This window comes from Microtus ochrogaster, unplaced genomic scaffold (assembly GCF_000317375.1).
Source record: "Microtus ochrogaster isolate Prairie Vole_2 unplaced genomic scaffold, MicOch1.0 UNK4, whole genome shotgun sequence".
NCBI lineage: Eukaryota > Metazoa > Chordata > Mammalia > Rodentia > Cricetidae > Microtus > Microtus ochrogaster.
Window position 1 is genome coordinate 15,388,356 of NW_004949102.1, and position 17,335 is coordinate 15,405,690.

The 17,335-nt window shown below is 44.7% G+C and overlaps 1 protein-coding gene across 4 annotated transcripts in view; it reads right to left on the reverse strand.

The window, feature by feature from the left end:
• Hipk2 (homeodomain interacting protein kinase 2) overlaps positions 1 to 17,335 on the reverse strand; it is a 195,630-nt gene that overhangs the window by 18,431 nt on the left and 159,864 nt on the right. For 2 of the 4 annotated variants that reach the window (XM_013353250.2, XM_013353249.2), the window contains exons 10-12: positions 17,139 to 17,278; positions 14,354 to 14,533; positions 9,376 to 9,657 (exon numbers count right to left, since the gene is read on the reverse strand). In XM_013353250.2, coding sequence (XP_013208704.1) covers positions 9,376 to 9,657; positions 14,354 to 14,533; positions 17,139 to 17,278 — 602 coding nt within the window. Of the gene's footprint in view, positions 1 to 9,375; positions 9,658 to 14,353; positions 14,534 to 17,138; positions 17,282 to 17,335 lie in introns of all 4 variants that reach the window. The other 2 variants (XM_005365848.3, XM_005365846.2) reach the window with 1 other exon arrangement.

The window sequence follows — 17,335 nt, forward strand, 5'->3', positions numbered from 1 at the left end:
CACAAAAATACAAAATTAGAAACCATAATAAATTAGAAAGACTTGTAAGCTTAAAAAAAAAAAAGCCTAGACAAACCACCGAGACAAAAGTCCTCTAGAAATACCGCTGAGTTTGTTTAAAGTTGGCCATCTAGTGCTGGGCATGGATTCTGCCCGTAAGTGTGGTTTATATCCCCGGTGAGACTCCTCTGAGAATTGATTCTTCTTCTGAGTGGTTGTCAATTGGAAATAGCTCTGAGTTTGGGAGGGGGACTTGTGTCTACTTCCCTCTCGGTGCTGGGGCCCCATCTGCTTAGACCTTTTTAAAGGCTGGGTCCCACCGTGCAGCCCAGACTGCCTCCTGAGTGCGCTCCACGCCTGAGGAGAAAGGCTATTCTACGTGTGCTCTCATCGGCTGTGCTACCGGGGATAACACGGGAGAGCGAGCGCTGCACAAAACCTTATCAGGCACAAGGTTTATGAGGGAAGGGCTTGCTGAAGAAGTTCTCTAGTCTGTGCTGAGCCAGAAGATTGAGAGGAAAGAAATGACATGTCATTAGTTTGGAATCTTGGAGATCTACACAGTCAGTGCCACAGGGAATAGCTGCACAAAGAAACAGAAACATGCCTCTGTCCTCGAGCAGATGAAAAGCTCAGTGGGAGACCGCATAACAACGTGATGAGTCAAACAGTAAAAGCTTTAAAATAACCAGTTAGAATCAGGGAGTCACAAAGCCGTCCATGATTAACTGTCACAAGGGTCTTCCAGATGATAACTGTTAAGAACCCAAAAGAAGACGAGCAATGAACTGGTCACACACATTTGCAGCTCTTCACATTAACAGATAGAACCAGGTGCATTTTAACTAATAAAGACCCCCTTTCCTCACTTGTAATGGTTTAAATCCAGAGGTCCACGTGTATTTTAAAAAAGCCCAACACAGACTTACCATAGCAATTCTAACCCTAGGCATGTTATCCCAGGACATGGAGATGGGACTCAAACAGTGATTCTTAGCTCAATGGCCACAGCAGCGCTGTTCACAACACCCAAGAGAGAATAACGGAAGCACTGGCCAATGCGCGAGCCGATAAACGAAGCCTTGCATACCCATACCATGGAATTCTTGTCACACAAAAGGTTGAGCAAAAAGTGAAGTCCTTTTTTTTAAAAAAAAAAATATTTTTCTTGTTCTTAGTTGTGTGTGTGTGTATGTGTGTGCAGGTACCCATAGAAGCCAGAGGTGTCAGGATGACCTCAAACCGGGCTTACAGGAGGTTGTGAGCATCCTCATGTAGGTTCTGGGAATAGAATGTAGGTCTACTGGAGGGCAGTATGTGTTCTTAACTGTTCAGCCATCTCTCCAACTTGAGTGAAGTCCTGCTATGTATTACATGAACTCTGGAAGTATCTCATAAAATAAGCCAGAAACAAATTTTGCATGATTCAACACACAAAATATCTAGAATAGGCAAACTCATACAAAAAGGAAATAGATTACAGATACCAGAGGTCTGGGGGTAAGTAGAGAAAAATGTCAAATTATTTAATGGGTATAGAATATTGGGCTGGAATGACAGTTTTAGAAATAGATAATGGTGACAGTCAGTGTCCCCGAATGATTAATATGGAAAATTTCATATTTTACCATAATCTAAAAAACAAATGTGCAATCTCCCAGTGAACTGTGTGCAGTGAATGGGTGAATTGTATAGTATATGGGTTTTCTAACTTTAAAAAGCCCATGGGCTTATCCACAGCAAAAAGTTCACAGGACGTAGCCTTGGGCCCTCTAGCAGCAGTGCTCAGCAGATCTCAGGGCCGTAAGTAACCGAGATCTCTTGCAAGAACTATAAAGTGAGTGCCTGTCCCCGGAGAGCGGAGGGGGACAGAGCGGGACGAGGACCTGCTGCTCTTTCCTGTGATGGGAGTGGTCAATGGAGGCTGCTGGTCCTGAGCAGGACACTGTTGTCTTGTTTTGGGGTTTCCTTCCTACCAGCATAGGTACAAAATGCTCCCACAACCAGGGATGGAGCCAAGGATTCTCTCCAGGCAAGTTCCCAAGGGGATGCAGGAGGCATGCTGTTCTGTTCTCAACTTAGGGCTTCGGTCACCATCACTTGTACTTGATTAAATAACCCAAACACAGTGGCTCCACTTACCATTTCCTGAAATGGGGATATGTTCTACTGCAGGGGCATGATCTATAGGCAGTGGACTCGTGCAAAGTGCGTCCCCGCAAAGGACATTCTAGTTCTGTCTGCCGTCCCTTTACAGGTGGACCCTGAGGAACCATGGCCCTGTACCATTCATCAGCTCTAACCCAGTCTGAAATTACTAGGGAAATGGGAGAGACTATTTGCAGTATGAAAGGGCCCGTTCTGAATATCCCTCCAAGATTTACTATGAAAGACAGTCAAGATAAATCCAGTCCACTGTTCTGTCAAGAGGAGCCAAATCTCTTCAGTGAGAGGACCTTACACATACGCGCGGTCCTGGTCACTTCCTGCTGAGCCTCCCTTCCTTAGGCCTTCAGTTATTTAGAAAGGGGGCAAGTGAAGCAAACGATACTGATTTTGGCTAACCTCAACTCAAACACAATCCAAATTGTGTCCATTTGGAACCTATAACTCAAGACTTGCAGATTCCAAAGAATCTCCAGCTTAATGAAGCTAAATTCTTAGCAGTCCCTGGAACATTCTGAAGGCACAGTGAACAACCTCATGAATCAGCATGCTGCCACTGAAGGAAGGCTTTCTGGGCAGAGTCCTGTGGGAGCTGGAAGCTTCACGACAGGAATCAGGTGGGCAGCGAGTGGTGCATGTCAGTGTTGTGCTATCTGTGGAGGAGGGGAGAGGAAACCCCCAAACTCCACGTGAGGCCCATCCCTTTGTTTGTATCTGAGAAGCCCCATGACTAACAAGCAAAACCACACGGCACAGCATAATATTGTATCGACTTGGATGAATATACGACAGGTTTGGGAAAGGTGAATTAGTTTGATAGCTCTGTTTCTAATCTTGTCTACTGCTAGAAATGTCTGTGCTCTATGTAAATACACTATCCAGATTAGAGAACAATGGGAAGCTGCTAAATGGCTCACTTGAAAAACCAAGCACACATCTGAGATTGCCACTGTGAGTTCTTCAGGCTCCTATATGTCGATACAACTGGGATTTATTCTACCGTTGTCTCTAATTATTATTGACAGCTTATCAATCCCATTCTGAGCTGGTTAATGGAAGTGAGAGAGACAGCGATAGGAGGGGAATTAGAAATATTTGCTCAAATGGCCTTGACAGACACCACTTCTGAATAAGAAGCAAAGCAGCAAGAGCTCACGACTGTATTGTGTTGTCATGGCAATAGATGGTTTTCATCATTTTAAAATGATGAAAGGAAATAAGGAGCTAAGAAGTACAGAAATGAGCCACAAAGGAGAAAATATAGTCTGAGGATCAGATTCAAGCCTCTGACCCCATCCCTATAGGATCCTCTCTGGAATGTGGTTCTGATTTCTATTTGCTAATCTCAATCAATTTCATCCTTCAAGAGCAAGGTCAAAATCCATCTCCTCCAATAAACTTTCCATGACTTCTTTCTCTCCCCTGACTTCAGAGTAAATGCTATATTGAAAAAAACAAAAGCAAACCCACTCTCCCATTACAACACTGATGACCAAATGAGGCAACACACACTGGATCTATAACCAAGTACCAAAGTGCTATACGCGAGTTACTTCCTTCAGCCCTCACAGCGCGACTACATGTAAAGGAACTGCAAACAAGGAGAGCTTGCGTCACTTGCTTGCCCAAGGTCAAAACATCTGCAGTCTTAATCACTAAGCTACATAGCCCTCTGCCTCCCAGAGAGGTTCCAACACACACTGGAAAGGTAAACTGAGGCAAATTCTCCCACCTGGTTTCCCCAGGACCCATTTGCTAACAGCGGTTTTCTTTGGGCATGGGGAGGTTTGCATGCACTTTCCTGGTTGAAGGAAATAGGACAGGAGGGTCCAGCTAGCCTTACTGCTTTGTCTCCATGCCCTCTCTGTCCCAGGGCCTCAACCAGGAAAACACAGTGGGTTATTGTAACCTGCCCCTAGTGAGAGAAGGATGAGAAGCCAAGGCCTGCGGGAAAAAGTGCTCCCTCTGATGTCATGTAGCTTTCAGTTTAGCTAGCTTTTAGTTTAGCTATTAGTATAAAAAAGACACCTTAAATTTGTTTGTTTACTGTTTGTATGTGTATTTGTGTATGCATGCCTACGTATGGAGGTCAGAGGTCAACCTTAGGTGTCATTCTTCAGGAGATGTCCATCTTGTTTTCTGAGACAAGGTTTCTCTTTGGCCTGGAACTTGCCAAGTAGGCTTGGCTAGGTTAGTCAGCTATTGTGTCCCAGGGATCTGCCTGTCTTTGTAATCTCAGGGATGGGGTTACAAGCACACACTACCATACACAATTTTTCCTATGGGTTCTGGGGTTCAAATTCAGGTCCTTATGCTTGCATGGCAAGTACTTTCCCAACAGAGCCATCCCCCAGTCCCCAGCTTTACTCAATATGGTGCATACTTGCAATTCAAACAGCATCACCTGCTTATTTGCTCGCATGTCTGTCAGCATGACTACTTTGTAGGACATCAGAAACGGGGCTGGAAGGAGGTGCAGGCTTCCTCGCCCTTTCTTCAGTGGTTCACTTATCCATTTCCTAAATCAGTTTGACTCAGCTGACCAGGTAGCCAATCACATTAAGTCTATGCATTGAGCAAATCCCTGCCATGCTGGAGCCAACCCTCTCTGGTGCCTGTGGAGAGTAAGGAGGAACCAGGAGGTTGCCACACTTTAGTGTGGCTCTGTGGTCTACTAAAACATTAGGATAAGATGTTGGGGACAGACAGGTTGGTACTGTGTCATTTATTCAAGATGTAGTCCCTGAGCCTCTCCACTCTGCCCTGTTTTGAATGGGGCCCTGTGATGAAGACACAGTGATCTTCCACGGCTGGGTGCAAGTCCCACAAGACTGAAATAGTTTTCAACTTAGGGGTGTGTTGTAGCTTGAAACAAAGTTCCCTTACAGGACACTGGGAGTCTGCTTTCTTTGTTCCCGCCCTCTAGCTGCCAGTCACTGCCCAGGAGTGCATTCTGATGGTGGTGGTATGGGGCTCTTTAACCAGTATAGGAGGGCGGTGAGTTTGCATTGCTGTACGTGTCAGCGCAAAGAAATTTCAGTTTGAATTGACATTTTATTTTAATTTTGGTTTTTGAGACAGGGTTTCTCTATAGCTTAGAAGCCTGTCCTGAAACTAGCTCTGAAGATCAGGCTGGCCTCAAACTCACAGAGCCTGCTTCTGCCTCCCAAGTGCTGGGATTAAAGGAGTGCGCCACTGGGTTGACTTTTTTGCTCAGGCAATAATAAATGAGTGTTTATTTTTCTTTCTCCTGTTGTTCATTTTTCAGGCAGAAGTCATTTTAGCAATAGTTTGTAAGTTTCTGACTGTAATGTATCTGGACTAATTTCACAACCTTTTCAACTTGGTATAAAGAAGCAAATATCTTGGGTCAACTCTTTTTTGAGGTAGGTATTGAACCCAGAGCCTCATGCATTCTGGATAAAGAACAGGAACTTCAGCCCCCAACATAACTACAGTCCCCTAAATTTAAAAAAAAATATAAATACTTTAAGAGTGACTTAAGAAATTGCTTTTATATCTAAAACATCATGTGATACTTAGAGTTGACATTGTTCGCAACCGTGGCTGCTGTATACTGTGAAGGGTGGAATGTAGACATGTCTGTGACCTTACTCCCCTACTAGAGACGTCATTCAAGTGACTTGGTGAATGGCTGTGGGGATAATGAAGCCTGGACAAAGATATTTCTTGCAGATCAGCTGAAATGAATCACTTTTATCGCACACTTAAAATGGTTTCCTTATGACAGAAGTTTGTATGTCACAATTTCTGTAAGACCGTTTCTGCCGGGCGATGGTGGCACACGCCTTTAATCCCAGCACTCAGGAGGCAGAGGCAGGCGGATCTCTGTGAGTTCGAGGCCAGCCTGGTCTACAGAGTGAGTTCCAGGACAGGCTCCAAAGCTACAGAGAAACCTTGTTTTGAAAAACAGAAACAAAACAAAATAAAAGACAGTTTCGGCATAAGGTACGTTAGGCGTGAGGAGTTGGATAAACAGACATGTCCTCATAAACAATGATCAAGAAGATTCCAAGTAAAAGAAGACACAAACACAATGAAATACTTCTCTCTTCAAAAACGTATTTTCAAATACTTAAAATAAGGCCAGTTCTACTTAATCCTGAGAAATGTAGGAAAAGGGGTATTTATTATTTAGTTTTTGTCTTTATGCCAAGTCTCTAGCATTAAGGGATTAAAAAGAATAGAGCCCTGGATTTTCAGTGGTCTGTTCATTTATTACAATGTCCAGTGACAATGAGATTTAAATTTCCACCCATGTCCAGGGGCAGCCCTAGCACTCTGACGAGCACTGACCTAGCACCACCTGTGCTCTGAGCTGTTACAGCTCCGTGTACACAATGGATGCTAGCATGGGACTGGTTACAGGAGAAGGCAGGACAGAATCTATAAGAGCTAAACCAATGACTAGTAACTAAAAGAAATCAGTTATTTTGTCAGTAATTAATAATAATTTCTTCAACGGCATAGCACTTCCTGAAAGAATCCCAGTTCTTTTAGTTGAACCCTTATTAATTTGACTGAGTCACTTGACTTTCTTGGGCCTTAGCTTCCTCATTTATGAATGGAACAGAAGTGACAAGACTGTGGGGAAGCAAGTGGCAGGTCTGCTATGATTCCCCTCAGCTGCCTTGACTACAGTGTTTTATCACAATAGTAAAGAAACAAATATAGGGACGAAATGTCTCCAGTACTCAGACTGGGCTGGGGAGGAGTCCACAGTCAGTGCCTTCTTGTTTAGGTGCACATAGTAAACACTTGGCTTTTCTAGGATGGATGATTTTCCTTGAGCTCCTTAGAGCCCACTGAAAAGCCTTTATCTCTATCTAAGAGGAAATGCCTCATGCCCATCTCTCATGCCCAAATCTACTGCCCCCAACATTCTGCATCCTCTTGGATAAGCTTTGCTACTGTAAAGCTCCTGTCTGCTCACCTTTGAGGCTCTGCCACATCACTCACCTCACTTAAATCTACAACTCTCTTCCCTCAACTCCCCTGAGTTTGTGGCTGGTTCCTCTAGAGATGCTCCGCTTTGTGTTAGAATGATTTGTACATGTCTCTTCTTGTTTATTACATGAGAGCCTCACAAAAAACACTTAGAGTTCCAGACATATATCTAACAATGATGGGACTGGTAAATATTCACTGTGTTAAATTTTATGATAATTATGATTTCCAGAAAAAGGTATCCTAAGTCCCTTTACTTTCTCACTGTTAAATATAGCCACAATTACGTGATCCAATTACACAGTGGTTTCTCTATGAGTAAGCGCTTTTGGCTGCTGCTTCTTCAGGTAGACTTTCCTATCCTTATGGGTACTGAACCATTTTCTAAGGCAACAATCATTTATCTCTGCAGAAAAATCACTGCTGTGTCTTTCTCTGTAAGCCGTGTTACCACAGTGGGTAGCTGTGGTCCTTTACCATGGCTCTGTGGCTTCAGTCTGCAGCCACTCAAGAGAGCATCTCTAACGTGTTCTCCCTCCCTGGTGAAGGCTAGCAGTCCCCTCTATTTCCTACTGTATAAAGTCACGGGGTTCAGTTTGTGGTTGCTCCTGCCCATGTCCCCCGCCATAGGCTGCTGCCCACCTTCGAGCCTGAGTCCTTCTTACCGCACTTCTCACAAGCTGCACACAGTTCAGCTATGTTTCCTCCTGGGGAAAGAGTTCTCTGTTCCACCTGCCCTCCACTTTCGGCCCTAATGGTCCTGGCTGCCGGGAGGTAACACTCATCTTCCTGTCCTTCTACCCTCTAGTCAATCCTCTCCTGGGCCTTCATGTTCGGAGTTGCTGTCAATTCTGATCTCAGCCTTTAAAAATGACATTGTGATCTGGTTGACAGCTAGGTCTTTAAATTGCTTTTGCATTTCTCCAGCTGTGCTCAAGGCTGCTCAGCTTTTCTTATGCCAGAGCTACACATGCACAGGCTTCTCAAGCCAGGGGCCAGGCTTGGGTAGGAAGAACCTTCCTCTCTGGAAGGAGACCGAGTCCTTGGGATTCTCAGGTTTGGAAAGATGGAAGACTGAGTCAGTTTGGGGCTACAATCACAAAGGAAAGCAGATGGAGCACAAAACATGGGCCTGGCTCACCACCCCTGTGTCCCTCAGATACCTAGCAAATGGCAGGAACAGAAACACAACAATGTATTATCAAACCACACTAATGATCACACCGAACCATGTTGGTGAAAACTCACACCACTAAACTTCACCTGGAAGGTGGGAGTGTTGCATCCTGTAGGAACTGCTATAGTCAGTCTAGCTGGACATTTTGTAATGACTTCAAACATGAAAATTTATTATCTAATCAAAAACATTATGATTAATAATTAGCAGCATTATGTCCAATCAGCAATGAATAATTTGAGCCTAATTGTGAACAGGAAACTTTGTACCCAGTCATGGGAAGTACAATGGTGACTGAGAGCTCTGGCTTGGGGTGACAGGTTCCCTCCCTGGCCTCGATCCTAATGCAAAGGTAACAACAGGGTGTGCTTGTGAAACTATGGCCACAGAAGGTTAGCGGACATCCATCTGAGCCACCTGAGCTGGCAGCTCAAGAAGAAGGCACATGTTGCTGGGGTTTGGTTGATAAGTGCAGAAAAGAGGCTCTGGTGCCAGGTTAACAGTCTTGCAAATGCAATAAATATTTCTTCCCTTCACCCAGGAAGCACATACAGAGTAAAATGAACTATGGTTACTTTGGAATAAACAGTAATGCTCTCTGGGTGAAGAGCCAACTGGCAGTTTAAAGAATTGGGTTAGTCAGACACAGGGAAATTTCTGATTAATTGGACAATTACTTCAAATTCTGAGTAAGTCAAGGCAATGTTAGAGAGATATCTTGACCAAATGGGAATAAATTCAATAGCCTGAGGCAACATTTTTTTAAGCTTATAAGTGTTAAAATAGACTGGGATTAGGAGCCCAATTTTTATAGACTCATGTTCCCAAATGTTTAGGGACTGTAACTATTCTTTAAGGCCAAACTCACTCAAAGTTATTTTGGTTTTGAACAACTATGGCAAACTTGCTTGTCACTCTTATGAAATAATTGTGGATCTAAGAACAGGGCAAAATGAGAAGGTGAGGGTCAGCAGGAAATAATCAAGCTTCATGGAGTGGCTCAGCTCCATACAGCACAGTGCATGCCTCTGCTCTCTCCCCAGAGTCTGCAGGCACAGCCTCACCTGGTGGGGGCGTGTTTCTGTTCTTCTTCCTCATCTGTGTCGCTGCTGATGGTGATGACACTGACGGTGGGGCTTGGGGTGTCAGGGATGACAATCGTCTGTCGCTGTCGCTCCCTTGTGGTGCTGGAGGCCACATCACCCCACCCACAGGTGACTGAGGTGCTGCATGCTGGGCTGTTGTGCACCATGGCACACCGTGGGGGAGTGTTCTCCTTGACACGCTTGGATCGCTGAGGGGAGCTGGTAGCTTGTGAAGAGGTCACCTCACAGGTGGAGACATTTCTGTAATGACAAAATAACACATACTTACAGAGAAAACTCAGGCCCTGTATCTCAAGGCCCATCCAAGTGGGTCCAACTTTCATCAAACGCCAGACTTACCAAATCTCCACAGAAAAAGTCTGAGTCCCAGACCAATGGGCCCCCATCTGTACAGAACATGTGGTGCCTCTCTCTAGAGTCAGTCACTATGGGACCTCAACAGGGCCTTCTCTGGGCTCTTGTCTTGAGAGCTGGTTTTCTAGGGGCAGTTGTCCTGATTTTAGCTACCTCATCCAACATGGCTGCATAGGATAACCTTCAGGATTAACACAGCTTTTGGCTTCATCTAATCCTCTCTCAGTGGTTCATGATTCTTGTTTTAGGAGCGATGAAAAAAATGGTGTTTGCCACAGAAGGTTGTGGTTTCCTTGCTGACGGCTGATTTATTATTTAACTGCCCACCCCCGTCCCCTGCCCATGCTGGGAACTGAACCCAGGTTCTCACAGATGCTTTAGCTAAAAAACACAGTCTCGGCCGTGGGTGTGTGTAAGTGTGTACGCCAGGTCAGTCTCAGGGCTAAAGGACACAGTCTCGGCCGTGGGTGTGTGTAAGTGTGTACGCCAGGTCAGTCTCAGGGCTAAAGGACACAGTCTCGGCCGTGGGTGTGTGTAAGTGTGTACGCCAGGTCAGTCTCAGGGCTAAAGGACACAGTCTCGGCCGTGGGTATGTGTAAGTGTGTACGCCAGGTCAGTCTCAGGGCTAAAGGACACAGTCTCGGCCGTGGGTGTGTGTAAGTGTGTACGCCAGGTCAGTCTCAGGAGTGTCCAGCTTGATGGAGGCAAGGCCTCTGCCTGACCAGAACTCACCAATTTAGTGGTTGCCCAAGTAACTGAGGACTGGCCTGTCTCTGACCTCTTCCCCCAGCACTTGGATTACAGGTTACACTGCCATGATCAGCCTTTTTATGCAGGGTTTAGGGACTAAACTTAGGTCTTGGTGCTTGTGTGGCAAGCATTTACAGATGGAATGATCTCCCAGCCCCTTGGCTCGCCTTGCCCTACTTTCTCTTCTGGGAAAAGCTATGGTCATTCAGATTTGTGTACAATAAAAAACAAAACCCTTTTGGATTTTGACTTGAGCCTCATGGGAGGCTTATTAATCAATTTTAATTGTAATAAAAAACTCGGAACAAATGAAAGAGGAAGAAGGTATGCTTTAATAGGCACTTTAAAAAATTATGGATAAGCCAAATTCAACTACTGTAATATACTTCCAAGTCTTTTAAAATTATTTATTAGTTTTAGATTTATTTATTATTTCATGTGAACGAGTGTTTTTCCTGCATGCATGTATATGTATGCTGATACCCTAGGAGGTCAGGGTATCAGATCCCCAGGGACTGGAGTTACAGAGGGTTGTGAGCTGCCACGGGAGCTCTGGGATCAACCCTGAGTGCTCTAGAACAGTCAGTGCTCTCAACTGTTGAGCCTTCTCTCTAGCCCACCAAAAGGGCCTTTAATTTAGATTGATTGATTCTATATTAGTTCTGGTAACTTTAGGGAACAATTACCTTTATTTCTTCCTATCAAATCCTTTGTTGATCCTTTTAGAATCTATGCAGTGAAGACCAAAGTCAAAAGAGAATAAATCTTTGAGCCTACTATGTCCTTAGAGAGTCTAGTACCTCTAAGTGAAGAGAGAGAAATAAGATGAAAATAGTTTAATAAAGGAGAACTTGATTTTGTCCATAGCTGGCTTTAGCTGCATTTGTAAAGTCCTCTCTGGAGCAGGTAGTACGGCTTTCTGGCTGACTGCTCCTTTTACTCTGTTATGTGTGATATAGCTTGTACAGTTTCAGCACTTACAGTATGTCAACTGGCATTGCTACAGGAAAAAGCATGTCTGCCGTATTACGACACGGGGAGGGCCGTCTGTGTAGTTTCTCACAGTTTTGCTGTAGACTGATCTTCCAGCACTCAGGAGGCAGAGGCAGGTGGATCTCTGTAAATCTGAAGCCAGGATTCATCTACATAGTGAGCTCTAGGCCAGTCAAAGTTTCAAAGTGAGACACTATCTCATAAACCGTAATAACAAACACTTGAGGAGACGATTTGCAACTATATGGATTCTGACCTGCATAAGCACTGTGTTCACCTGAAAAAGCTGAGTGGTGAGAAGACAGGGAAGGATTTGCTGAATTGGTTGTGGGGCAATTGTGACAAGGTGGTCACAAGAATGCTAAGCTCAGTTCTGTGTGATCAGTATTCTAGTACGGCACCTGTCTTAGTCTGATGGAGCATAGAGACCAAAGCAGTGGTTTCTGTTGCCTCTGATGACATTGGCATGCTGTCATAGGGCTGCCACACAAAAGCATTCTGGGGAGCTACCACTGATATAAGCAGAATTTCCTTGTGTTATCAGAAATACCCTAACAATGGATTATGAAGAAGGATGCCAGCTAGAGGGAAGTCAGTCCTTGAATATATTTTGAATAAGAATGAAGAAAACAGATCTAGCTTCTGGCACCTGGCTATATGAGGAGGAGGAAGAAGAGACAGAAGATGAAGAAGAAGGAGGAGGAAGAGAAGGAGGAGGAGGAGAAGGGAGGGAGAGAGGGAGAGAGAGGGAGAGAGAGAGAGAGAATTCACTAGTATGATGGCTAGACTTGACACACCAGCAAAGAGAAACCTCAAAAAAACTGTGTCCATCAGATTGGCCTGCGGCATGCTTGTGGTGAATTTTTCTTAACTGCTAATTGATTTAAGAAGGCCCAGCTCAGTGTGGGTGCTATCATCCCTGTGCACTGTATAAGAAAGGTAGTTAAGCATGAATTTGGGAGCAAGCCAGCAAGCAGTGCCCATCCATAGCTCTGCTTTTAGCTCCAGCCTTACCTTTCCTGGATGATGGGCTATAACCTGTAAGATGAAATAAACTCTTTCCTTCCCAAGTTGTTTTTGTCCGGAGTCTTTTTATTACAGAAACGGAAAGGCAAATTAGAACAACTAGGTTTTTTTTTCTGTCACCAATTTCTTTTGTTCAATCCATCCCAAATGAACAAAGATGTGCATCTAAACCATGGGACACTGTGGGAGCAATTCTGCATTTGCATGACCTAAATCTACTTGACTAGCTATAGGTGGTAGGCTTTGCTCTTGCTGTTTGTTTTTAGAGTGGAGCCTAGAAACCTCTGTTTAACAGTCAGGCTTATTGAACTCTATAGCTGATACTATATACACTAACACTCTCTCTGAAGTCTTTGATGAGTTACTGACTAATCTATAGTTACAAACCACACCTACAACCCAGATGTGGAACTTCTTTTACTACCTTCCCTTCAGGCTCCTTCCCAAGAACTCCCTTCTCCATGGCCCAGCCCCTGGTACTGCTGATTTATCTGTGTTTGCCTTCAACAAAGTGACATAAACACAGCCTTGTGTCAGTGCTGAAGGTGTACAAGTTTAGAGGAATGGGAAGGATTAGCCATCCACTGCTAAGCATCTGAGAGTCACCAAAGTTATATTTAAGCCATCAGCCAAATGTGTTCATGTGGGAGGCATTCTGTAGTTTCATGATCTAGATCTAACTTGTTAGCTAAACAGCTTATTTTTAAGTTATGAGTTATATTTCTGACCTTAAATCTCAATGAAAGTGCATTTCTCTAATGTTTTTGAAAAAGATATCTTGGTAATTTGTACTCATATGGAAACTCAGAGGCTTGTTGTTTCTAAAAAAGATGACAGAGATTGTGTGGCCAACTTTAGTCAGACTTTGAACCTCCTCATAGGCTCAGCTGTGCCCTTCTGATAGTCTAGTTTCAGCTAAGAGCCTTGCTAGTTCATTTCAACTAGAGGCCCTCCTCATTCTCTTGATATATGATCAGATTCCTCATCCTCCGCTGTCCCTTGGATGACAGCTAATCACCATCACAGAATCCTGTTAGAGGATCTAACTCTGATGCATGAACTGACTGTGGAGCCCATTCTCTATGGAGAGATACCTTGCTCAGCCTAGGCTTGGATGGGGGTGGGTTGGGAGAGGGCCTTGGTCTAAACTCAATGAGGTGATGGGACAGACTTAGTTACTTCCCAAGAGAGGCCCTTAACTTCTCTGGGGAATGGATGGGGGGTGGGGTAAAGTGGGAGAGTGGGAGGAGAGGAGGGAGGGGGAACGGATTGGTATAAAAAAATTAAATAAATTAAAAAAAAAAGAGAGAGAATCTTGTTAGGATGATTAAGCCACAATCCTCCAATTTCTGTTGTCTCCTAAACATTGTTTCCCCTACATGATCTAGACACTACTTCCTTGCCCATGCTAAGTGCAGAGCTGAGCCCTCTTCTTCCTCCACTGCAGCGTTTGGACCCATACCCATGGTCTCAAATGAAGTCTTCCTTACTGTGATTTACTACTTGTTCTTTAAGAAAGGACCGAAGCACTCAAGACATCAGGCACACCATGGCTTCAGGCCTCCACCTTGGAGAGTCAGGGGGAGAGAAACTAGGGAGAGTCAAGAGGCAGGGCTCCATGTGCACAGAGCCCAGAGAGCACTTTTAGCACGCTCTGGAATGTTCTGTGGACTGTAAGGTGTTCCCCCAGCTCTTGTAGGAAGAGCTGCTCTCTACCTGTGCCAGGGTAGTGCACCAGTAATCCCCACTTCCGAGCAGTGTTTAGCATTTCAATCTTCTGGTGTTTCTGGCCACCAAGGCTCTCGGCACCTACCTCACGGATGATTGGTGCTGCTTACTCTTCCTGGAGGAGGTGGTGCTGGTTGGTTGTTGCCTCATCACATGGGCTACACCCACATTTAAGGGCTGGGCTGCTGGAAGGGTCACATGTCCAGTCAAGAGTGTAGGTTGCTGCATGATGGGATTGTAATGGCTTCCATGAGCATGTGTGTTCCTGAAAGAGAAAAGGGAGCAGAAGGCCACTTAGTGGTTTTTATAGAAGCTGCGCTCTTTAATGAGATGAAGCGTCTTCCCAGAGAAAAGCTATCTCTCACTGAAGAGATGAGCCTTGCCAGGTGAGTTGGCACGTGGGCTTCCCAGAACTGCAGAGTGGGAGTCCTGTGCTGAGGAAGTAGAAATCAAGCTGGTTGATGAGAAGCAGGCCTTTCAAGGGGAAAGAATGTTGAGTTCTAGAGAGATGGGATGGACAGCCCCTCCAGCCTTTAGAGTCCTTAGACAGGTGACTATGCATTAATATGCCCATTTCATTTCAGAATTACATAGCAACTTAAATGGGTTCTTTTCTTCTGCTTTGTGAGGTAGGTAGAAATACTATTTTATTAATGAGGAAATTGTAGTTAATGTGAAAAACAAACTGATGACTGGGAGCCATATGTTTCTGGCATTAGGAATCATTAATGTTCTTTTGAATTCCCTCAGTAGCTAACACAATGCTCAGGCATGTAGCAGCTGATCAGTTAATTACACGCTTGCTGAATGAACAATTAGATTAACTGAAGGGTGACTAGACATGTATAGAGTTTGTATTAAATCAAAATTAATAACAGCTATACACATGCAGAGAGAAATAGGCTGGCAGCCTGCGTCCTGGGAATAGGTGACATTTTAGTCTTCCCATCTAGGCTGGATGGTGTTTGAAGCCTTGTTTTCCAACAGAAACATTTAAGGTGGTGATTAATTCAAAGATTTGTCCATAAAAGCACATTTAACATACAATAAAATTAAAAGCTAAAGAATTCATTCAAACTTTAAAAAGATATAAATTCCATCTTTGTAACTTGAAGGGATAAACAAGAGAAAGAAAGATGAGCATTTTATAGTGAGTCTGATAGTCTTGTAGACATGTGCACAGCCTTTGGAAGTGCTGTGGTGGCTTCTTCCTCCTGCTGACTCCCCCACAGACAGGCAGGCCCTTTCTCTTGGAGACAAGGGCAACACTGGCGTTCCTCTTTTGTCTTCTGGTCGTGGTTATGGCTGCTCTTTTGACCCATAGTGAAATGCAGAGACTGGGGGATACCAACTAAGAGATGGAAGAGAGGTGGAAGAAGGCAGGATAAGAAAGTATGCATGAATAAGTGCATGAATATTTCTGAGATTGAGCTCTAACTGCTGAAGGACAAAGGAAAATACGATGTGGTGATGGTAGTGTCTTTCAGGAGAATGAGGGGGAGGGGAACACAACTGTAGGTCACATAGCTTTCCACTTGGCTGCTACTCCTAATGAGCTTGAAGAAAGGCAATCCCGCCTACTGTGAGCTGTCGTGAATGGGTGAAGGGAAGATGCCAAGCCTATTCATTCTGTTATGTTCAGGCACCACTGCACTGAATGGTAAAGACAGCCAAGTGCTTTGTGTTCCATTTTTGTTGACGCCCCTCTACCCCTCAACCCTGTGAGGTAAACACCATGACCCCATTTTATTGAAAAGGAAACTGAGGCCATAAAAGTTAAATAACCCGCCCTAGTTCTTGCAGAGCCAGAAGAGAAACCAGTTTTGCCTGGTTTGAAAGTCCTTCCAGTGAGTGCAGACTGCAGCCATGGGATGGCCCATGTTCTCTCCCCCTGTTAGTAGTCAGAAAGTAGTTTACATGGAGAAGGAGAAAGCTACAGCAGACATGAGCCAGGGGACATATTAGCCTCCTGCCTACCTTTTCCTGAGAGTTACTTACTTATTCAGACAGAGTTTCACTATGAAACTCAGGCTGGCCTCAAACTTGGGATTCTTCTGCCTTAGCCTGTGTGCCAAGACTTCAAATATATACTACCATTCAACTCAAGAATCCTATGCTCAGAAAAGGAACTAGGGAGACCCTCAGGATGGTAATACAGCTACCAGAGGATAGCAGGGAACAATTTCTGCAGGAGGAACAGCCCAAAGGGGCCATAGAGCTGGGGACAATTTGAAGGCTGTCATACGGTTCTGTACTGGTCAAGCAGGGCATTGTGGTGGTGTGTGATGAGGGCCAGAGGAAAGTGACAAGTGCTTATGAGAACAGCAGAGCAGGGTGTCCACGAGGGGGTCAGTGAGCTGCATGGGCGGCTTTGGAAACAGATGCAGGGTGCTGGCAGGCAGCGGCTGGAGTCCCTGGGGTCTGTGGAAGGGGAACTCTTCTCCAAAAGACACACTGATAACTGAAGACGCACATTTAACAAACACGCTAGAGCTTATCCTTCCAAATACAACTCATCTGTCAAACTTTCCCTGGGGAGCTCAGACAGACAGGCACCTATGTCTCAAAACTTCATGAGAACACTTTTGAGAATTGCTTAGGGCTTTGGGGACTCTCTTCTGTATTCCTTCACTGGTGACAAATGTTTGCTTTCTGAAAGGATATTAATTCTGAGAAAACCCAGCCAGGTCTGGTTTAAAAGATGTAACTGAGTTTTGGTAGAACGTGCTAGCTAACTATAAATCAATCGAGCTGAATGTCTGGGCTCCTGGTATACTGTTTAAACCACCACCACATGATATTTTCTGCCCGAGGTGGACACAACTCTTATTCCAATAACACTGCTTGACCCAAAAGGATTTCCTGCTCACCTCCAGTCGGCCAGTTGCTGAGTGCCTGCCATGGTCTCAGGAATCACAGCTGCATGCTGCACGGACGTGTGGGTGGCCACGCCAGTCAGCTGCTGCCAGGCTGGAGGAAGCAGGATCTGTTGGGCCCCACCTGGCCAGGCCTGCTGTAAGACAGGACAGTCACAATCACCACATTTTGTTAGTCACCTAGCTGATTT